Below are 23,355 nucleotides of genomic sequence, written 5' to 3' on the forward strand. Positions count from 1 at the left end.
GATTAATGACACACACGGGAGAGAGACCGGGATTAATGACACACACGGGAGAGAGACCGGGATTAATGACACACACGGGGAGAGAGACCGGGATTAATGACACACACGGGAGAGAGACCGGGATTAATGACACACACGGGGAGAGAGACCGGGATTAATGACACACACGGGAGAGAGACCGGGATTAATGACACACACGGGAGAGAGACCGGGATTAATGACACACACGGGGAGAGAGACCGGGATTAATGACACACACGGGAGAGAGACCGGGATTAATGACACACACGGGGAGAGAGACCGGGATTAATGACACACGGAGAGACAGACCGGGATTAATGACACACGGAGAGACAGACCGGGATTAATGACACACGGAGAGAGAGACCGGGATTAATGACACACACGGAGAGAGAAACCGGGATTAATGACACACACGGGGAGAGAGAACGGGATAATGACACACACGGAGAGAGGAGGACGGGAATTAATGACACACAGGAGAGAGAGACCGGGATTAATGACACACACGGGAGAGACCGGGATTAATGACACACACAGAGACCGGGATTAATGACACACACGGGGAGAGACCGGGATTAATGACACACACGGAGAGAGACCGGGATTAATGACACACACGGAGAGAGACCGGGATTAATGACACACACGGAGAGAGAGACCAGGATTAATGACACACGGGGAGGAGACCGGGATTAATGACACACACGGGGAGGGTCCGGGATTAATGACACACACGGGGAGAGACCGGGATTAATGACACACACGGGAGAGAGACCGGGATTAATGACACACACGGGGAGAGAGACCGGGATTAATGACACACACGGAGAGAGAGACCGGGATTAATGACACACACGGAGAGAGACCGGGATTAATGACACACAGGGGAGAGAGACCGGGATTAATGACACACACGGGGGGGGGAGACCGGGATTAATGACACACACGGAGGAGAGAGACCGGGATTAATGACACACACGGAGGGAGACCGGGATTAATGACACACACGGGGAGAGAGACCGGGATTAATGACACCACGGGAGAGAGACCGGGATTAATGACACACACGGGAGAGAGACCGGGATTAATGACACACACGGGGAGAGAGACCGGGATTAATGACACACACGGGAGAGAGACCGGGATTAATGACACACACGGAGAGAGACCGGGATTAATGACACACACGGGAGGGGAGACCGGGATTAATGACACACACGGGAGAGAGACCGGGATTAATGACACACACGGGGAGAGACCGGGATTTAATGACACACACGGAGAGAGACCGGGATTACACGGAGAGAGAGACCAGGATTAATGACACACACGGGGAGAGAGACCGGGATTAATGACACACACGGGGAGGGTCCGGGATTAATGACACACACGGGGAGGGTCCGGGATTAATGACACACACGGAGAGAGAGACCGGATTAATGACACACACGGAGAGAGAGACCGGGATTAATGACACACACGGAGAGAGAGACCGGGATTAATGACACACACGGAGAGAGAGACCGGGATTAATGACACACACGGGGAGAGAGACCAGGATTAATGACACACACGGAGAGAGAGACCGTGATTAATGACACACACGGGGAGGGTCCGGGATTAATGACACACACGGGGAGGGTCCGGGATTAATGACACACACGGGGAGAGACCGGGATTAATGACACACGGAGAGAGAGACCGGGATTAATGACACACACGGGTGGAGACCGGGATTAATGACACACATGGGGAGAGAGACCGGGATTAATGACACACACAGAGACCGGGATTAATGACACACACGGGGGGAGACCGGGATTAATGACACACACGGAGAGAGACCGGGATTAATGACACACACGGGGAGAGAGACCGGGATTAATGACACACACGGGGAGAGAGACCGGGATTAATGACACACACGGGGAGAGAGACCGGGATTAATGACACACACGGAGAGAGAGACCGGGATTAATGACACACACGGGGAGAGAGACCGGGATTAATGACACACACGGGGAGAGAGACCGGGATTAATGACACACACGGAGAGAGAGACCGGGATTAATGACACACACGGGGGGGAGACCGGGATTAATGACACACACGGGGAGAGAGGACACGGGATTAATGACACACACGGAGAGAGAGACCGGGATTAATGACACACACGGAGAGAGACCGGGATTAATGACACAAGGAGAGAGACCGGGATTAATGACACACACGGGGGGAGACCGGGATTAATGACACACACGGGGAGAGAGACCGGGATTAATGACACACACGGGGAGAGAGACCGGGATTAATGACACACACGGGGAGAGACCGGGATTAATGACACACACGGAGAGAGAGACCGGGATTAATGACACACACAGGGACCGGGATTAATGACACACACAGGGAGAGACAGGGATTAATGACACACACGGAGAGAGACCGGGATTAATGACACACACGGGGGGAGACCGGGATTAATGACACACACGGGGGGAGACCGGGATTAATGACACACACAGGGAGAGACAGGGATTAATGACACACACGGAGATAGAGACCGGGATTAATGACACACACAGGGAGAGACAGGGATTAATGACACACACGGAGATAGAGACCGGGATTAATGACACACACAGGGAGAGACAGGGATTAATGACACACACGGAGATAGAGACCGGGATTAATGACACACACACGGAGAGACAGGGATTAACGACACACACAGCAGTCACCAGTCTTTAGCACACACAATGGTGATGATCGGCTGTATATTGGGGAATGAGCTCAGCTGGAGTCACTGGCCAGCCTTCCAATGGAGTCAGAGATTCTCCTCCGTTTGAAAAAGTCAGAACGCCAATCAACCCCCTCAGCACCAAGAGCTCGTTTATCACCCAGGGCCCACTGACTAGGTGCCGCCAAGGCTGGTCGGTGTAGAGTAAATGCTAATATCGCCCAGTCCAAACATGTGCAGAGATGGATTAGCCACACTAAATTGCCCCTTCGTGTGTCAGGGTGTGTTGGATCGGTGGAGTTACAGATATATGGTGGGGGAGTGGACCTCGGTACGGTGTTCTTTCGGAGGATCACTGGCGACGGGATGGGACAAATGGCCTCCTTCGGCACTGTCGGTGTTCTATGACCTCGGCTGGTTTCTCTTTGTGGGGGAGAGCTGCCTGGTGGTGATTTAACCGGAGGGTCACCACACCTCAGGCGGGGGAATGGTTGAGAAAGCAGGGCCTTCATAAATCACCTCCGCCGGCTCGGGGTTGAACCGTTGGCGCTGCTCCACATCACATACTAGCCATCCAGCCAGCTAGCGAAGCACCCCCCCCCACCTTGCAGTGTCGAGGCCTACCTTGCATGTTTACTGCGGCCAGCACATCCAGAGGAGCTGCACACCCAGCAATCAGTCAGAGCAATGAGCAGAGGTTTACCGGGAGCTGAGGTCGACTAAATTATGAGGGGCATAGACAGAGTGGACAGTCAGAGGCTTTTCCCCAGGGTAGAGGGGTCAATTACTAGGGGGCATAGGTTTAAGTTGCAAGGGACAAGGTTTAGAGGAGATGTACGAGACACGTTTTTTACACAGAGGGTAGTGGGTGCCTGGAACTCGCTGCCGGAGGAGGTGGTGGAAGCAGGGACGATAGTGAAATTTTTTTTTTTTTTTTTTTAATTTAGAATACCCAATTCATTTTTCCAATTAAGGGGCAATTTAGTGAGGCCAATCCACCTACTCTGCACATCTTTGGGTTGTGGGGGCGAAACCCACGCAAACACGGGGAGAATGTGCAAACTCCACACAGACTGTGACCCAGAGCCGGGATTCGAACCTGGGACCTCGGTGCCATGAGGCAGCAGGGCTAACCCACGATAGTGAAATTTAAGGGGCATCTTGACAAATACATGAATAGGATGGGAATAGAGGGATACGGACCCAGGAAGTGTAGAAGATTTTAGTTTAGACGGGCAGCATGGTCGACACGGGCTTGGAGGGCCGAAGGGCCTGTTCCTGTGCTGTACTTTTCTTTGTTCTGATATGAGATCTTACCCAGGCTTGGTGATGGTTGCTGTGGCAGCAGATAGCAGGTCAGCACCTTCTCACCGGTCTGGTCATCCGCCTCTGTCTGAAATTTCAGCATTGGCTGAGATTGGTTCTCTGCCAGCCACAGGGCCTTCAGATTCAGGTTAGTGAGGGCAAAAGGCAGGTTCATCAACCTGGGGAAAGAGCACAAAGTGAGGATGGGAGTGAGAGAGTCTGCACACACCGAGGGCCGAGGGAGTCGCACAAACCGAGGGCCGAGGGAGTGGCTCAGACCGAGGGCCGAGGGAGTCGCACACACCGAGGGCCAAGGGAGTGGCTCAGACCGAGGGCCGAGGGAGTGGCACACACCGAGGGCCGAGGGAGTCGCACAAACCGAGGGCCGAGGGAGTGGCTCAGACCGAGGGAGTCGCACACACCGAGGGCCGAGGGAGTGGCTCAGACCGAGGGCCGAGGGAGTCGCACAAACCGAGGGCCGAGGGAGTGGCTCAGACCGAGGGAGTCGCACACACCGAGGGCCGAGGGAGTGGCTCAGACCGAGGGCCGAGGGAGTGGCACACACCGAGGGCCGAGGGAATCCGCACACACCGAGGGCCGAGGGAGTCGCACACACCGAGGGCCGAGGGAGTCGCACACACCGAGGGCCGAGGGAGTGGCTCAGACCGAGGGCCGAGGGAGTGGCACACACCGAGGGCCGAGGGAATCCGCACACACCGAGGGCCGAGGGAGTCGCACACACCGAGGGCCGAGGGAATCCGCACACACCGAGGGCCGAGGGAGTCGCACACACCGAGGGCCGAGGCAGTCGCACACACCGAGGGCCGAGGGAGTGGCTCAGACCGAGGGCCGAGGGAGTCGCACACACCGAGGGCCGAGGGAGTCGCACAAACCGAGGGCCGAGGGAGTGGCTCAGACCGAGGGAGTCGCACACACCGAGGGCCGAGGGAGTGGCTCAGACCGAGGGCCGAGGGAGTGGCACACACCGAGGGCCGAGGGAATCCGCACACACCGAGGGCCGAGGGAGTCGCACACACCGAGGGCCGAGGGAGTCGCACACACCGAGGGCCGAGGGAGTCGCACACACCGAGGGCCGAGGGAGTCGCACACACCGAGGGCCGAGGGAGGCGCACACACCGAGGGCCGAGGGAGTCGCACACACCGAGGGCCGAGGGAGTCCGCACACACCGAGGGCCGAGGGAGTCCGCACACACGGAGGGCCGAGGGAGTCCGCACACACCGAGGGCCGAGGGAGTCGCACACACGAGGGCCGAGGGAGTCGCACACACCGAGGGCCGAGGGAGTCGCACACACCGAGGGCCGAGGGAGTCGCACACACCGAGGGCCGAGGGAGTCGCGCACACCGAGGGCCGAGGGAGTCGCACACACCGAGGGCCGAGGGAGTCGCACACACCGAGGGCCGAGGGAGTCGCACACACCGAGGGCCGAGGGAGTCGCACACACCGAGGGCCGAGGGAGTCGCACACACCGAGGGCCGAGGGAGTCGCACACACCGAGGGCCGAGGGAGTCGCACACACCGAGGGCCGAGGGAGTCGCACACACCGAGGGCCGAGGGAGTCGCACACACCGAGGGCCGAGGGAGTCCGCACACACCGAGGGCCGAGGGAGTCCGCACACACCGAGGGCCGAGGGAGTCGCACACACCGAGGGCCGAGGGAGTCGCACACACCGAGGGCCGAGGGAGTCGCACACACCGAGGGCCGAGGGAGTCGCACACACCGAGGGCCGAGGGAGTCGCACACACCGAGGGCCGAGGGAGTCGCACACACCGAGGGCCGAGGAGTCGCACACACCGAGGGCCGAGGGAGTCGCACACACCGAGGGCCGAGGGAGTCGCACACACCGAGGGCCGAGGGAGTCGCAAACACCGAGGGCCGAGGGAGTCGCACACACCGAGGGCCGAGGGAGTCGCACACACCGAGGGCCGAGGGAGTCGCACACACCGAGGGCCGAGGGAGTCGCACACACCGAGGGCCGAGGGAGCCCCACACACCGAGGGCCGAGGGAGTCGCACACACCGAGGGCCGAGGGAGTCGCACACACCGAGGGCCGAGGGAGTCGCACACACCGAGGGCCGAGGGAGTCGCACACACCGAGGGCCGAGGGAGTCGCACACACCGAGGGCCGAGGGAGTCGCACACACCGAGGGCCGAGGGAGTCGCACACACCGAGGGCCGAGGGAGTCCGCACACACCGAGGGCCGAGGGAGTCCGCACACACCGAGGGCCGAGGGAGTCGCACACACCGAGGGCCGAGGGAGTCGCGCACACACCGAGGGCCTAGGGAGATCGCACACACCGAGGGCCGAGGGAGTCGCACACACCGAGGGCCGAGGGAGTCGCACACACCGAGGGCCGTGGTAGTCGCACACACCGAGGGCAGAGGTAGTCGCTCAGGCCGAGGGCCGAGGAAGATGGCACACACCGAGGGCCGAGGGAGATCGCACACACCGAGGGCAGAGGGAGTCCGTTCTGGATAATAAGTGGAACAAGTCTGTATGCCTTATTCCATTATCAATTGTATTTACAGGTCAGTGTGTCAATCCTCTTGCACTCCAGATCAGAATCTAACTCCACACTCACTCCAGATTCTAGATCAGTGTCTAACTCCACACTCACTCCCGATTCCAGATCAGTGTCCAACTCCACACACACTGCAGTTTCCAGATCAGAGTCTAACTCCACACTCACTCCAGTTTCCAGATCAGAGTCTAACTTCACACTCACTCTACTTTCCAGATCAGTGTCTAACTCCACACTCACTCCTGTTTAAGATCAGTGTCTAACTCCACACTCACTCCATATTCCAGATCAGTATCTAACTCCACACTCACTCCAGTTTAAGATCAGTATCTAACTCCACACTCACTCCAGATTCTAGATCAGTGTCTCACTCCACTCACTCCAGATTCCAGATCAGTGTCTAACTCCACACCGACTCCAGATTCCAGATCAGTGTCTAACTCCACACTCACTCCAGTTTCAGATCAGTGTCTAACGCCACACTCACTCCAGATTCCAGATCAGTGTCTAACTCCACACTCACTCCAGATCAGTGTCTAAACCCACACTCACTCCAGTTTCAGATCAGTGTCTATCTCCACTCACTCCAGATTCCAGATCAGTGTTTAACTACACACTCACTCCAGATTCCAGATCAGTGTCTAACTCCACACTCACTCCAGATTCCAGATCAGTATCTAACTCCACACTCACTCCAGTTTAAGATCAGTATCTAACTCCACACTCACTCCAGATTCTAGATCAGTGTCTCACTCCACTCACTCCAGATTCCAGATCAGTGTCCAACTCCACACTCAATCCAGATTCCAGATCGGTGTCTAACTCCACACCGACTCCAGATTCCAGATCAGTGTCTAACTCCACACTCACTCCAGTTTCAGATCAGTGTCTAACGCCACACTCACTCCAGATTCCAGATCAGTGTCTAACTCCACACTCACTCCAGATCAGTGTCTAAACCCACACTCACTCCAGTTTCAGATCAGTGTCTAACTACACTCACTCCAGATTCCAGATCAGTGTCTAACTACACACCCACTCCAGGTTCCAGATCAGTGTCTAATTCCACACTCACTCCAGATTCCAGATCAGTGTCTAACTCCACACTCCCTCCAGTTTCAGATCAGTGTGTAACTCCACACTCACTCCTGTTTAAGATCAGTGTCTAACTCCACACTCACTCCATATTCCAGATCAGTATCTAACTCCACACTCACTCCAGTTTAAGATCAGTATCTAACTCCACACTCACTCCAGATTCTAGATCAGTGTCTCACTCCACACTCACTCCAGTTTCAGATCAGTGTCTAACTCCACACTCACTCCAGATTCTAGATCAGTGTCTCACTCGACACTCACTCCAGATTCCAGATCAGTGTCTAACTCCACACTCACTCCAGTTTCAGATCAGTGTCTAACGCCACACTCACTCCAGATTCCAGATCAGTGTCTAACTCCACACTCACTCCAGATCAGTGTCTAAACCCACACTCACTCCAGTTTCAGATCAGTGTCTAACTCCACACTCACTCCAGTTAAAGATCAGAGTCTAACTCCACACTCACTCCATATTCCAGATCAGTATCTAACTCCACACTCATTCCAGTTTAAGATCAGTATCTAACTCCACACTCACTCCAGATTCTACATCAGTGTCTAACTCCACACTCACTCCCGATTCCAGGTCAGTGTCTAACTCCACACTCACTCCAGATTCCAGATCTGTGTCTAACTCCACACTCACTCCAGATTCTAGATCAGTGTCTCACTCCACACACACTCCAGTTTCAGATCAGTGTCTAACTCCACACTCACTCCAGATCAGTGTCCAACTGCACACTCACCCCCGATTCCAGATCAGTATCTAACTCCACACTCACTCCAGATTCCAGATCAGTGTCTATCTCCACACTCACTTCAGATTCCAGATCAGTGTCTAACTCCAGACTCACTCCATTTCCAGATCAGTGTCTAACTCCACACTCACTCCAGATTCCAGATCAGTGTCTAGCTCCACACTCACTCCAGATTCCAGATCAGTGTCTAACTCCACACTCACTCCAGATCAGTGTCTAACCCCACACTCACTCCAGTTTCAGATCAGTGTCTAACTCCACTCACTCCAGATTCCAGATCAGTGTCTAACTCCACACTCGTTCCCGATTCCAGATCAGAGTTTAACTCCACATTCACTCCAGTTTAAGATCAGTATCTAACTCCACACTCACTCCCGATTCCAGATAAGTGTCTAACTCCAAACTCACTTCAGATTCCAGATCAGTGTCTAACTCCACACCCACTCCAGCTTCAGATCAGTGTCTAACTCCACACTCACTCCCGATTCCAGATCAGTGTCTAACTCCACTCACTCCAGTTTTAGATCAGTGTCTAACTCCACACTCACTCCCGATTCCAGATCAGTGTCTAACTCCACACTCACCCCCGATTCCAGATCAGTATCTAACTCCACACTCACTCCAGCTTCAGATCAGTGTCTAACTCCACACTCACTCCCGATTCCAGATCAGTGTCTAACTCCACACTCACTCCAGCTTCAGATCAGCGTCTAACTCCACACACACTCCCGATTCCAGATCAGTGTCTAACTCCACTCACTCCAGTTTTAGATCAGTGTCTAACTCCACACTCACTCCCGATTCCAGATCAGTGTCTAACTCCACACTCACTCCAGCTTCAGATCAGTGTCTAACTCCACACTCAATCCCGATTCCAGATCAGTGTCTAACTCCACACTCACTCCAGTTTTAGATCAGTGTCTAACTCCACACTCACTCCCGATTCCAGATCAGTGACTAACTCCACACTCACTCCCGATTCCAGATCAGTGACTAACTCCACACTCACTCCCGATTCCAGATCAGTGTCTAACACCACACTCACTCCCGATTCCAGATCAGTGTCTAACTCCACACTCACTCCCGATTCCAGGTCAGTGTCTAACTCCACACTCACTCCAGATTCCAGATCTGTGTCTAACTCCACACTCACTCCAGATTCTAGATCAGTGTCTCACTCCACACACACTCCAGTTTCAGATCAGTGTCTAACTCCACACTCACTCCAGATCAGTGTCCAACTGCACACTCACCCCCGATTCCAGATCAGTATCTAACTCCACACTCACTCCAGATTCCAGATCAGTGTCTATCTCCACACTCACTTCAGATTCCAGATCAGTGTCTAACTCCAGACTCACTCCATTTCCAGATCAGTGTCTAACTCCACACTCACTCCAGATTCCAGATCAGTGTCTAGCTCCACACTCACTCCAGATTCCAGATCAGTGTCTAACTCCACACTCACTCCAGATCAGTGTCTAACCCCACACTCACTCCAGTTTCAGATCAGTGTCTAACTCCACTCACTCCAGATTCCAGATCAGTGTCTAACTCCACACTCGTTCCCGATTCCAGATCAGAGTTTAACTCCACATTCACTCCAGTTTAAGATCAGTATCTAACTCCACACTCACTCCCGATTCCAGATAAGTGTCTAACTCCAAACTCACTTCAGATTCCAGATCAGTGTCTAACTCCACACCCACTCCAGCTTCAGATCAGTGTCTAACTCCACACTCACTCCCGATTCCAGATCAGTGTCTAACTCCACTCACTCCAGTTTTAGATCAGTGTCTAACTCCACACTCACTCCCGATTCCAGATCAGTGTCTAACTCCACACTCACCCCCGATTCCAGATCAGTATCTAACTCCACACTCACTCCCGATTCCAGATCAGTGACTAACTCCACACTCACTCCCGATTCCAGATCAGTGTCTAACATTACAGATGTACCTGTTTCCCGCGACATCCAGTACATGAATCTCAGATGCCTTCGCAAGTTCAGGAGGGAGATGCGTTAACCGGTTGTCACGGAGACTGAGCACGTTTAAAGTCACACATCCTCCCAACTCAGCTGGAAAAGATGCCAGCCGGTTCCGATCCACATTCAGGTTTGTTAGTTTCTTCAGCTTTCCAATAGACTTGGGCAGTGCCTGAAATGAATGCAGAAAAGGACGTACATTAACTCCACACTCACTCCAGTCTCCAGCTTCATTCACACCAATAGGAGGGACTGATGTCAAAAAGTTATTCGATAACATTGCAAGTAAAATTCCCTTGCTGTTGATTGAACAATGACAAGAATCTTTTATATCCAAAGACGAGAGCAGATAGGCGTTCACACTCACACAATAGACAACGCTGATTGGAGGGAGGCAGCTGTGCAGTGATGTTGTCACTGGGCTGGTTATCCAGAGGCCGAGGCTAATGTTCCACCACTTTAAATTAAATTCAATAAAATTTAATTTAAAGTTTAATGATGACCATGAAACCATTACGATTGTTGTAAAAACCCATCTGGGTCACTCCAGACCCACAGCAACGTGGAAGACTCATGGTAAATTAGGATCAGCAATAAATACTCACCCAGTGAGGGAAACCCCTCAGTACTGACCCTCTGACAGTGCAGCACTCCCTCAGTACTGACCCTCTGACAGTGCAGCACTCCCTCAGTACTGACCCTCTGACAGTGCAGCACTCCCTCAGTACTGACCCTCTGACAGTGCAGCACTCCCTCAGTACTGACCCTCTGACAATGCAGCACTCCCTCAGTACTGACCCTCTGACAGTGGAGCACTCCCTCAGTACTGACCCTCTGACAGTGCGGCACTCCCTCAGTACTGACCCTCTGACAGTGCGGCACTCCCTCAGTACTGACCCTCTGACAGTGCGGCACTCCCTCAGTACTGACCCTCTGACAGTGCAGCGCTCCCTCAGTACTGACCCTCTGACAGTGCAGCACTCCCTCAGTACTGACCCTCTGACAGTGCGGGGCTCTCTCAGTACTGACCCTCTGACAGTGCAGCGCTCCCTCAGTACTGACCCTCTGACAGTGCAGCTCTCCCTCAGTACTGACCCTCTGACAGTGCGGGGCTCTCTCAGTACTGACCCTCTGACAGTGCAGCGCTCCCTCAGTACTGACCCTCTGACAGTGCAGCGCTCCCTCAGTACTGACCCTCTGACAGTGCGGGGCTCTCTCAGTACTGACCCTCTGACAGTACAGCACTCCCTCAGTACTGACCCTCTGACAGTGCAGCATTCCCTCAGTACTGACCCTCTGACAGTGCAGAACTCCCTCAGTACTGACCCTCTGACAGTGCAGCACTCCCTCTGTACTGACCCTCCGACAGTGCAACACTCCCTCCGTACTGACCCTCTGACAGTGCAGTATTCCCTCAGTACTGACCCTCTGACAGTGCAGCACTCCCTCAGTACTGACCCTCTGACAGTGCAGCACTCCCTCAGTACTGACCCTCTGACAGTGCGGCACTCCCTCAGTACTGACCCTCTGACAGTGCGGCACTCCCTCAGTACTGACCCTCTGACAGTGGAGCACTCCCTCAGTACTGACCTTCTGACATGCTGCATTCCCTCAGTACTGAAACTCTGACAGTGCGGCACTCCCTCAGTACTGACCCTCTGACAGTGCAGCACTCCCTCAGTACTGACCCTCTGACAGTGCGGCACTCCCTCAGTACTGACCCTCTGACAGTGCAGCACTCCCTCAGTACTGACCCTCTGACAGTGCGGCACTCCCTCAGTACTGACCCTCTGACAGTGCAGCACTCCCTCAGTACTGACCTTCTGACATGCTGCATTCCCTCAGTACTGAAACTCTGACAGTGCGGCACTCCCTCAGTACTGACCCTCTGACAGTGCAGCACTCCCTCAGTACTGACCCTCTGACAGTGCGGCACTCCCTCAGTACTGACCCTCTGACAGTGCAGCACTCCCTCAGTACTGACCCTCTGACAGTGCGGCACTCCCTCAGTACTGACCCTCTGACAGTGCGGCACTCCCTCAGTACTGACCCTCTGACAGTGCAGCACTCCCTCAGTACTGACCCTCTGACAGTGCGGCACTCCCTCAGTACTGACCCTCTGACAGTGCGGCACTCCCTCAGTACTGACCCTCTGACAGTGCAGCACTCCCTCAGTAACATCAAGGCCCAAGTGTTGGAGCTTAACACACAGTCACCCATTGCATTTGATACTTAGATTGGAGAATGCTTAACCACAAATAGTGCTGAGGGTTGTGAAGCGCACCCAGCTGTCGCTACTTACCGTCAGCAGGTTCTCAGTCAGGATCAGCTCCGTCAGGTGTGTGCATTCCCCAATTGCCTCTGTTAAATGCGTTAACCGATTCTGATCCACCTTCAGAATAGATAACTGCTTCAACTGGCCTGTAACCACAACAAGATTGTCTAAAATACCCAGTTCAATGTCCAACTGCTGGAGACAACACCCATGCAACAGGGCAGGACGGCCAGTTTGCTGATTAACTCCTACCCTCCCTCCTCAATGACTACCAGTCTCCATGACCCCTCATGGACCAACAGTTGCACATCCACCTCCCCGTGCACCTCAGATACTAATGTCCACCCTCCACATGGACCTCGGGTCCCTGTACCCCTTCCATAGGGACCCCAAGTCTCCACGCCCCCCCCCTTCCCCAATGACCCCGAGACCCATACCCTCCCTTCCCCGTGGTCCCCGGGTCCTCATGTCTCATCCCTGTGAAGCCCAGGTCCCAATAACCCCCTCCCCGTGGACCGCCAGTCCCCAAGTCCCCTCCCCGTTGACTGCAGTCCACATGCCCGCCAAGGTCCCAGCCGCCCCTCTCCCTGGATCGGGGGTCCCAGCCGCCCCTCTCCCTGGACCGGGGATCCCAGCCTCCCCTCTCCCTGGGCCGGGGGTCCCAGCCTCCCCTCTCCCTGGATCGGGGGTCCCGGCCTCCCCTCTCCCTGGATCGGGGGTCCCGGCCGCCCCTCTCCCTGGACCGGGGGTCCCGGCCGCCCCTCTCCCTGGACCGGGGGTCCCGGCCGCCCCTCTCCCTGGACCGGGGGTCCCGGCCGCCCCTCTCCCTGGACCGGGGGTCCCGGCCGCCCCTCTCCCTGGACCGGGGGTCCCGGCCGCCCCTCTCCCTGGACCGGGGTCCCGGCCGCCCCTCTCCCTGGACCGGGGGTCCCGGCCGCCCCTCTCCCTGGATCGGGGTCCCAGCCCCCCCTCTCCCTGGACCGGGGATCCCGGCCGCCCCTCTCCCTGGGCCGGGGATCCCGGTCGCCCCTCTCCCTGGACCGGGGGTCCCGGCCGCCCCTCTCCCTGGATCAGGGGGTCCCTGCACATTAACGTGAAGCAGTACTCACCAATGCCATCGGGTATTGACTCCAGTGGGTTCTGAGACAGCAGCAGGTCAGTCAATGCCACCAGTCCACTGATCTCATTTGGTAGCAACTCCAGTTTATTTTCCGAAACATCCAGGCAGACAAGGCGTTTCAGATTTCCCAATTCCTAAAGTAAGGAACAGAGCAGGATTCTCATCCCATGATTCTTTTAAATTATTTTTATTTAAGGTTTTAACATTTGATAACATACTTTACACAACCGGACAAGATCAACACATGGATCTACAAGAATATTACGGCCACTGTGGTTTTAATTATCATTCACGTATTAACTTGACCTGCGGGGCCTGTCATACAAGGTTCAAAAGGTGACAAAGTGATGGAGACAGATACAGAAAGAAGTGGCTTTCACGGAGAGATAAACTGCTGCCGTGTGTTTGCTGGCCGAGACCATGGTCCGGACAATCCGCCGTGCAGTATGCCCCCGGCACCTCGCCATGCTCAGGGGAAGGGTGGCGTGTGCTGGGAGAATCTTTCTTTTGCTGCCCTTTGCCCCTTACGGCTCTCTCATTTCCTACTTCTCCTGCTTTGTCCCCTTGGTGCTTTCATTCCCCCCCCCCCTCCCCTCCCAACCCTTCCTGTCCTCCCCTCCCCCACCGTACCCTGCCTTGCTCTTCCAGCCTTCCTTTCTTTTCCCCATTTTGAGGCCTGTCCTCTGCAAATGCACATTTGAATTTTACATTCAGTTTGAGGGAGAGAAGAGTGGGTCCAAGACAAGTATTGGAAATTTAAATAAGGGCAATTTTGAGGGTATGAAAGGAGAGATAGCTAAAGTGAAGATGCTTACGGGGTGATCAACAGAGGTTCAGTGACAGACGTTTAAAGGGATATTTCAGAATGCACAGAATAGACACGTTCCAATGGAAATAAACATTCCAAAGGGGAGTTTCTTAACTCCACCCAGACACATCATCTGTACTAATATCTTTCCTCAATATTGTACCAATATCTTCTTTAATCAGCAATGCAACTCCACCACCTTTTCCTTTCTGTCTGTCCTTCCTGAAACTGAATATCCCTCAATGTTAAGTCCATCCTTGGTCACCTTGGAGCCATATCTCCATAATCCCAACTATATCATCCCCCTTCTATATCCCAACTATATCATCCCCCTTCTATATCCCAACTATATTATCCCCCTTCTATATCCCAACTATATCATATCTAAGCCCAGCTATATCATCCCCCTTCTATATCCCAACTATATCATCCCCCTTCTATATCCCAACTATATCATATCTAATCCCAACTATATCATCCCCCTTCTATATCCCAACTATATCATCCCCCTTCTATATCCCAACTATATCATATCCATATGCTGGTTTAGCTCACTGGGCTAAATCGCTGGCTTTTAAAGCAGACCAAGCAGGCCAGCAGCACGGTTCGATTCCCCTACCAGCCTCCCCGAACAGGCGCCGGAATGTGGCGACTAGGGACTTTTCACAGTAACTTCATTGAAGCCTACTCGTGACAATAAGCGATTTTCATTTCATTTCATATGCACAACTAATTCACCCATTTTATTTCAAATGCTCCGTGCATTCAGGTAAATAACCTTAAGGCTAGTCCTTTTTTTTAAATAAATTTAGAGTACCCAATTCATTTATTTTTTCCAATTAAGGGGCAATTTAGCCTGGCCAATCCACCTACCCTGCACATCTTTGGGTTGTGGGGGCGAATCCCACGCAAACACGGGGAGAATGTGCAAACTCCACACAGACAGCGACCCAGAGCCGAGATCGAACCTGGGACCTCGGCACCGTGAGGCAGCAATGCTAACCACTGCGCCACCGTGCTGCCCTGGGACCTCGGCACCGTGAGGCAGCAGGGCTAACCCACTGCGCCACCGTGCTGCCGTTTAGGCTAGTCCTTTTAACATTTCTTGTCCCTACTATTTTCTACGTGTCGTTATCTGATACAGGACCTTGATTCGAATGCCGATTACTTTCCTTATTCTCCTTGCTGTCTTGTTCTCGCCTCCCCCCCCTCCCCCCTGCTCTGAATCCTTACACAGGTTCCCATCCATCCCTCCCCCCCCCCCCCCCCCCCAACCAAGGTCACCAGTCGCAGTCCTGCCCAAATGTAACCCCACCCAGTCTGAATCTGTTTGAATCGAGAACTAGGGGGCCACTCTTCAAAAACGAGTCGCTCATTTAAGACAGGGATGAGAATTTCTTTCCGAGGGGGGTGAGTCTTTGGGACTTTTTCCCTCAAAAGGCGCTGGGAACAGAGGCTTTGAATATTTTAAGGCAGAGCTGGATGGGTTAGTGATTAGCGAGGGGGTGAAAGGTTATCGGGGGTGAAAGGTTATCGGGGGTGGGCAGGAATGTGGGGTTCAGGTTACACTCGGATCAGCCGCGACCTTATTGACTGGGGGGCAGGCTCGAGGGGCCGAGTGGCCATCTCCTGCTCCTAATTCACATCTAATTGGCCTGAATTGCAACAAAGCAGTCGGATATGACAACATTGTACTAGAATTCCTCAAACCTCATGTCCCCAAGCTCATGCCCAGCTGACACAGTTACACACAAGATTAATCAGCTCAAACTCACTTCTGAAGCTGTGGTTTATGGCAAAAACCAGTCATTCCAAACCCTGGGAAGGATCTTCCATTAAGGGCCAGCTATCAACTGGTTTCACTACTTTCCCTGTGTTTGAAACTCTGACAGAGTCATCTCCTGCAATGCCAATCCCTGGAAGTACAGACCGTCCTTAATGTCGACTAAGCTGCTTTCTGTGAAGGGTGCAGCACGTGATCAAACTCCGAGACTCGGCAAAGCTCCGGGGCTCGGCAAAGCTCCGAGGCTCGGCAAAGCTCCGGGGCTGGGCAAAGCTCCGGGGCTGGGCAAAGCTCCGGGGCTGGGCAAAGCTCCGGGGCTGGGCAAAGCTCCGGGGCTCGGCAAAGCTCCGGGGCTGGGCAAAGCTCCGGGGCTCGGCAAAGCTCCGGGGCTCGGCAAAGCTCCGGGACTGGGCAAAGCTCCGGGGCTCGGCAAAGCTCCGGGGCTCGGCAAAGCTCCGGGGCTCGGCAAAGCTCCGGGGCTCGGCAAAGCTCCGAGGCTCGGCAAAGCTCCGGGGCTGGGCAAAGCTCCGGGGCTGGGCAAAGCTCCGGGGCTCGGCAAAGCTCCGGGACTGGGCAAAGCTCCGGGGCTCGGCAAAGCACCGGGGCTCGGCAAAGCTCCGGGGCTCGGCAAAGCTCCGGGGCTCGGCAAAGCTCCGGGGCTCGGCAAAGCTCCGGGGCTCGGCAAAGCTCCGGGGCTCGGCAAAGCTCCGGGGCTCGGCAAAGCTCCGGGGCTGGGCAAAGCTCCGGGACGGGGCAAAGCTCCGGGACTGGGCAAAGCTCCGGGGCTCGGCCAAGCTCCGGGACTGGGCAAAGCTCCGGGGCTCGGCGAAGCTCCGGGGCTGGGCGAAGCTCCGGGGCTGGGCGAAGCTCCGGGGCTGGGCGAAGCTCCGGGCCTGGGCGAAGCTCCGGGCCTGGGCGAAGCTCCGGGGCTCGGCACAGCTCGGGGGCTCGGCAAAGCTCCGGGGCTCGGCAAAGCTCCGGGGCTGGGCAAAGCTCCGGGGCTGGGCAAAGCTCCGGGGCTGGGCAAAGCTCCGGGGCTGGGCAAAGCTCCGGGGCTGGGCAAAGCTCCGGGGCTGGGCAAAGCTCCGGGGCTGGGCAAAGCTCCGGGGCTGGGCAAAGCTCCGGGGCTGGGCAAAGCTCCGGGGCTGGGCAAAGCTCCGGGGCTCGGCAAAGCTCCGGGGCTCGGCAAAGCTCCGGGGCTGGGCAAAGCTCCGGGGCTGGGCAAAGCTCCGGGACTGGGCAAAGCTCCGGGGCTGGGCAAAGCTCCGGGGCTGGGCAAAGCTCCGGGGCTCGGCAAAGCTCCGGGGCTCGGCAAAGCTCCGGGGCTCGGCAAAGCTCCGGGGCTCGGCAAAGCTCCGGGGCTCGGCAAAGCTCCGGGACTCGGCAAAGCTCCGGGACTCGGCAAAGCTCCGGGACTCGGCAAAGCTCCGGGGCTGGGCAAAGCTCCGGGGCTGGGCAAAGCTCCGGGGCTGGGCAAAGCTCCGGGGCTGGGCAAAGCTCCGGGGCTCGGCAAAGCTCCGGGGCTCGGCAAAGCTCCGGGGCTCGGCAAAGCTCCGGGGCTCGGCAAAGCTCCGGGGCTCGGCAAAGCTCCGGGGCTCGGCAAAGCTCCGGGGCTCGGCAAAGCTCCGGGACTCGGCAAAGCTCCGGGACTCGGCAAAGCTCCGGGACTCGGCAAAGCTCCGGGGCTCGGCAAAGCTCCGGGCCTCGGCAAAGCTCCGGGGCTGGGCAAAGCTCCGGGGCTGGGCAAAGCTCCGGGGCTGGGCAAAGCTCCGGGGCTGGGCAAAGCTCCGGGGCTGGGCAAAGCGCCGGGGCTCGGCAAAGCTCCGGGGCTCGGCAAAGCTCCGGGGCTCGGCAAAGCTCCGGGGCTCGGCAAAGCTCCGGGGCTCGGCAAAGCTCCGGGGCTCGGCAAAGCTCCGGGGCTCGGCAAAGCTCCGGGGCTCGGCAAAGCTCCGGGGCTCGGCAAAGCTCCGGGGCTCGGCAAAGCTCCGGGGCTCGGCAAAGCTCCGGGGCTCGGCAAAGCTCCGGGGCTCGGCAAAGCTCCGGGGCTCGGCAAAGCTCCGGGGCTCGGCAAAGCTCCGGGGCTCGGCAAAGCTCCGGGGCTGGGCAAAGCTCCGGGGCTCGGCACAGCTCGGGGGCTCGGCAAAGCTCCGGGGCTCGGCAAAGCTCCGGGGTTGGGCAAAGCTCCGGGGCTCGGCAAAGCTCCGGGGCTCGGCAAAGCTCCGGGGCTCGGCAAAGCTCCGGGGCTCGGCAAAGCTCCGGGGCTCGGCAAAGCTCCGGGGCTGGGCAAAGCTCCGGGGCTCGGCACAGCTCGGGGGCTCGGCACAGCTCGGGGGCTCGGCACCATTAAAAACGACTTCCAAAAAAACTGAAGAGAGACAAGGGCTACTGGATCCCACAACTGTGTCCCAGACACTGGCCTGTACACAACTGTGTCCCAGACACCGGCCTGTACACAACTGTGTCCCAGACACCGGCCTGTACACTACTGAGTCCCAGACACTGGTCTGTACACAACTCTGTACCAGACACTGGCCTGTACACAACTATGTCCCAGACACTGGCCTGTACACAACTGTGTCCCAGACACTGGCCTGTACACAACTGTGTCCCAGACACTGGCCTGTACACAACTGTGTCCCAGACACTGGCCTGTACACAACTGTGTCCCAGACACTGGCCTGTACACAACTATGTCCCAGACACTGGCCTGTACACAACTGTGTCCCAGACACTGGCCTGTACACAACTATGTCCCAGACACTGGCCTGTACACAACTGTGTCCCAGACACTGGCCTGTACACAACTGTGTCCCAGACACTGGCCTGTACACAACTGTGTCCCAGACACTGGCCTGTTTCTCCTTGTGGGAGAGTCTAGGACCAGAGTTGCAGAATCTCAGAGTGAGAGGGGATCACACATTAGAGATAGAGATGAGGAGGAATTTCTTCTCTCAGAGGGGAGTGAGTCTGTGGAATTCTTTACCGCAGACAGCTATAGGGGCTGGGGCGGTAACTGTGTTCAAGGCTGAGAGAGAGAGTTTAATCAGTGAGGGAATCGAGGGGAAGGGGATAAGGCAGGAAAGTGGAATTTGGAGTTTTATCAGATCAGCCATCATCTCATTGAATGGAGGAGCAGACTCGATGGGCCGAAGGGCCTGTTCTGCTCCTGCATCGGATGGTCTTATAAAGTTGACAGACTACTGCAGGGCCTGGTGTCCATTCTTAAACATCTCCAAAGCCATATCCAGTGTATTCCAGCTGCACAATGCCAATGCCAGGAACAACTGCACATCTACACGACAGCCAGAGACTGAAGCATTGAGGCCCAACCCGACATAGAGTCTCCAGACAGAACTCTGCCAGAGGAAAATAGCAGCAAAGATCACAAATCAAACTTGCTGCATCCATGTGGGCTGCTCTGGGCCTCAGTACTGTGCATCCATCTGACAAATCAATGTGCATCATAACTGGAAGTCTGCATTCAACATCCTGCCCTGAATTCCTGTCCTTGTAAACATCACTCCGTTATCATCCTGACTGATAAACCCCACAAGCTGGATGGAACTATCCATGCTGCAGCTCACTGACTCGCCCCATGGGCCCGACTTACTGCTCCCCTCCTTCCAGCTCAATGTCCCAACAGGACAATCCTCGCTGAACAAATCTACCATCCGACATCCTTCAGACTAGAAACACGGAATGTCACTGACAAGTTCCTTCTGGCAAATCCCATCTGCCCAATGGAAGGCTTCGGACAACTGTGGTGAGAAAAGGCAAAAGCAGGAAATGCTGGAAAATCTCAGCAGGTCTGACAGCATCTGTGAAGAGAGAGCAGAGCTCGCGTTTTGAGTCAGGATGACTCTGTCAAAGTTTTAACAGCTTTTGGCTGCGGGATTATCTGCTTCTATTTCAGATTCCAGCATCTGCAGCAATTTGCTTTTATAGAATGGTGAGAACGGTCCTTGTTAATCAGGTTCAGGACAGGCCAGGGCCCCTGTGCTGAAAACACCACCACTCGGGCCACAGTACAAACCCCACATACATTTGTGCAGCAAATTAACAAGTTGTGTCCCCGATACAGACTGGCAATGAGGATCCGTTGCTTAGCTTCAGGGAATGGTCTGGCCTAAATAAATAAATCCAAACTAATCACCCCGACCAGTCCTCCTTTTATAGCCCTGTTAAACTGATAACACGCCGTCACTGTAACCTCCAATCCATTCACTGGAGGCCCCTTCTACACCAAGCTGAGAATGAGAATTCTCGCCACTGAATGTGCCAGTGTTTCTGCCAGTGTTCTTACCGGTGGCAGTGCCAGTGTTCTTACCGGTGGCAGTGCCAGTGTTTGTGCCAGTGTGTGTGCCAGTGTTCTTACCGGTGGCAGTGCCAGTGTTTGTGCCAGTGTTTGTGCCAGTGTTTGTGCCAGTGTTTGTGCCAGTGTTTGTGCCAGTGTTCTTACCGGTGGCAGTGCCAGTGTTTGTGCCAGTGTTTGTGCCAGTGTTTGTGCCAGTGTTTGTGCCAGTGTTCTTACCGGTGGCAGTGCCAGTGTTTGTGCCAGTGTTTGTGCCAGTGTTCTTACCGGTTGCAGTGCCAGTGTTTGTGCCAGTGTTTGTGCCAGTGTTTGTGCCAGTGTTTGTGCCAGTGTTCTTACCGGTGGCAGTGCCAGTGTTTCTGCCAGTGTTCTTACCGATGGCAGTGCCAGTGTTTGTGCCAGTGTTCTTACCGATGGCAGTGCCAGTGTTTCTGCCAGTGTTTGTGCCAGTGTTTGTGCCAGTGTTCTTACCGGTGGCAGTGCCAGTGTTTTTGCCAGTGTTCTTACCGGTGGCAGTGCCAGTGTTTGTGCCAGTGTTCTTACCGATGGCAGTGCCAGTGTTTGTGCCAGTGTTCTTACCGATGGCAGTGCCAGTGTTTGTGCCAGTGTTCTTACCGGTGGCAGTGCCAGTGTTCTTACCGGTGGCAGTGCCAGTGTTCTTACCGGTGGCAGTGCCAGTGTTCTTACCGGTGGCAGTGCCAGTGTTTGTGCCAGTGTGTGTGCCAGTGTTCTTACCGGTGGCAGTGCCGTTAGTTGATTCCTGTCCAGCCAGAGTTCCCGCAGATTTGGCAAAGCTCCTAAAGTATCCGGCTGCAAAACAAGGAACTCAAATAAATCACTGTCCCACACACCAAGATCCACAGGGACCCACGCCCAGGGACCCACGCCCAGGGACCCACGCCCAGGGACCCACGCCCAGGGACCCACGCCCAGGGACCCACGCCCAGAGATCCACGCCCAGAGATCCACGCCCAGGGACCCACGCCCAGGGACCCACGCCCAGGGACCCACGCCCAGAGACCCACGCCCAGAGATCCACGCCCAGGGACCCACGCCCAGAGATCCACGCCCAGAGACCCACGCCCAGGGACCCACGCCCAGGGACCCACGCCCAGGGACCCACGCCCAGGGACCCACGCCCAGGGACCCACGCCCAGGGACCCACGCCCAGGGACCCACGCCCAGAGACCCACGCCCAGAGACCCACGCACAGTGACCCACGCCCAGAGACCCACGCCCAGAGACCCACGCCCAGAGACCCACGCCCAGGGACCCACGCACAGAGACCCACGCCCAGGGACCCACGCCCAGAGACCCACGCCCAGAGACCCACGCCCAGAGACCCACGCCCAGACACCCACGCCCAGAGACCCACGCCCAGGGACCCACGCACAGAGACCCACGCACAGAGACCCACGCCCAGGGACCCACGCACAGAGACCCACGCACAGAGACCCACGCACAGAGACCCACGCACAGAGACCCACGCACAGAGACCCACGCACAGAGACCCACGCACAGAGACCCACGCACAGAGACCCACGCACAGAGACCCACGCACAGAGACCCACGCACAGAGACCCACGCACAGAGACCCACGCACAGAGACCCACGCACAGAGACCCACGCACAGAGACCCACGCACAGAGACCCACGCACAGAGACCCACGCACAGAGACCCACGCACAGGGACCCACGCACAGAGACCCACGCACAGGGACCCACGCCCAGAGACCCACGCACAGAGACCCACGCACAGAGACCCACGCACAGAGACCCACGCCCAGAGACCCACGCACAGAGACCCACGCCCAGGGACCCACGCCCAGAGACCCACGCCCAGAGACCCACGCCCAGGGACCCACGCACAGAGACCCACGCCCAGAGACCCACGCACAGGGACCCACGCCCAGAGACCCACGCCCAGAGACCCACGCACAGAGACCCACGCACAGAGACCCACGCACAGAGACCCACGCACAGAGACCCACGCACAGAGACCCACGCACAGAGACCCACGCACAGAGACCCACGCCCAGAGACCCACGCACAGAGACCCACGCCCAGAGACCCACGCACAGAGACCCACGCACAGAGACCCACGCACAGGGACCCACGCCCAGAGACCCACGCACAGGGACCCACGCAACATTGAATCACATCAGATTAGCACCGAGCTTTTTAGAATCAGTAAAATCACATCAAATCACAGACCAATGAAAGAATTTTCTGGCCCCCGCGGTCTGCTTTCTGGCTGCAAAGGAGGCTCGTCATTCACCACCGCGGGAACATGGGTCCGAGACTCGTCATTCCCCACCGCGGGAACATGGGTCCCAGACTCGTCATTCCCCACCGCGGGAACATGGGTCCGAGACTCGTCATTCCCCACCGCGGGAACATGGGTCCCAGACTCGTCATTCCCCACCGCGGGAACATGGGTCCCAGATTCGTCATTCCCCACCGCGGGAACATGGGTCCGAGACTCGTCATTTCCCACCGCGGGAACATGGGTCCCAGACTCGTCATTCCCCACCGCGGGAACATGGGTCCGAGACTCGTCATTCACCACCGCGGGAACATGGGTCCGAGACTCGTCATTCC

At 56.2% G+C, this 23,355-nt stretch overlaps 1 protein-coding gene across 1 annotated transcript in view; it reads right to left on the bottom strand.

Moving 5' to 3' along the window:
- Positions 1 to 23,355, bottom strand: part of LOC119965732 (protein scribble homolog) — a 154,861-nt gene that overhangs the window by 108,459 nt on the left and 23,047 nt on the right. The window contains 5 exon segments of the mRNA XM_038796494.1: positions 4,054 to 4,248; positions 10,429 to 10,628; positions 12,759 to 12,877; positions 13,841 to 13,985; positions 21,490 to 21,564. Of these exon segments, the coding sequence (XP_038652422.1) occupies positions 4,054 to 4,248; positions 10,429 to 10,628; positions 12,759 to 12,877; positions 13,841 to 13,985; positions 21,490 to 21,564 (734 nt within the window).

The sequence above is a fragment of the Scyliorhinus canicula genome, chromosome 5 (assembly GCF_902713615.1).
Source record: "Scyliorhinus canicula chromosome 5, sScyCan1.1, whole genome shotgun sequence".
Lineage (NCBI taxonomy): Eukaryota > Metazoa > Chordata > Chondrichthyes > Carcharhiniformes > Scyliorhinidae > Scyliorhinus > Scyliorhinus canicula.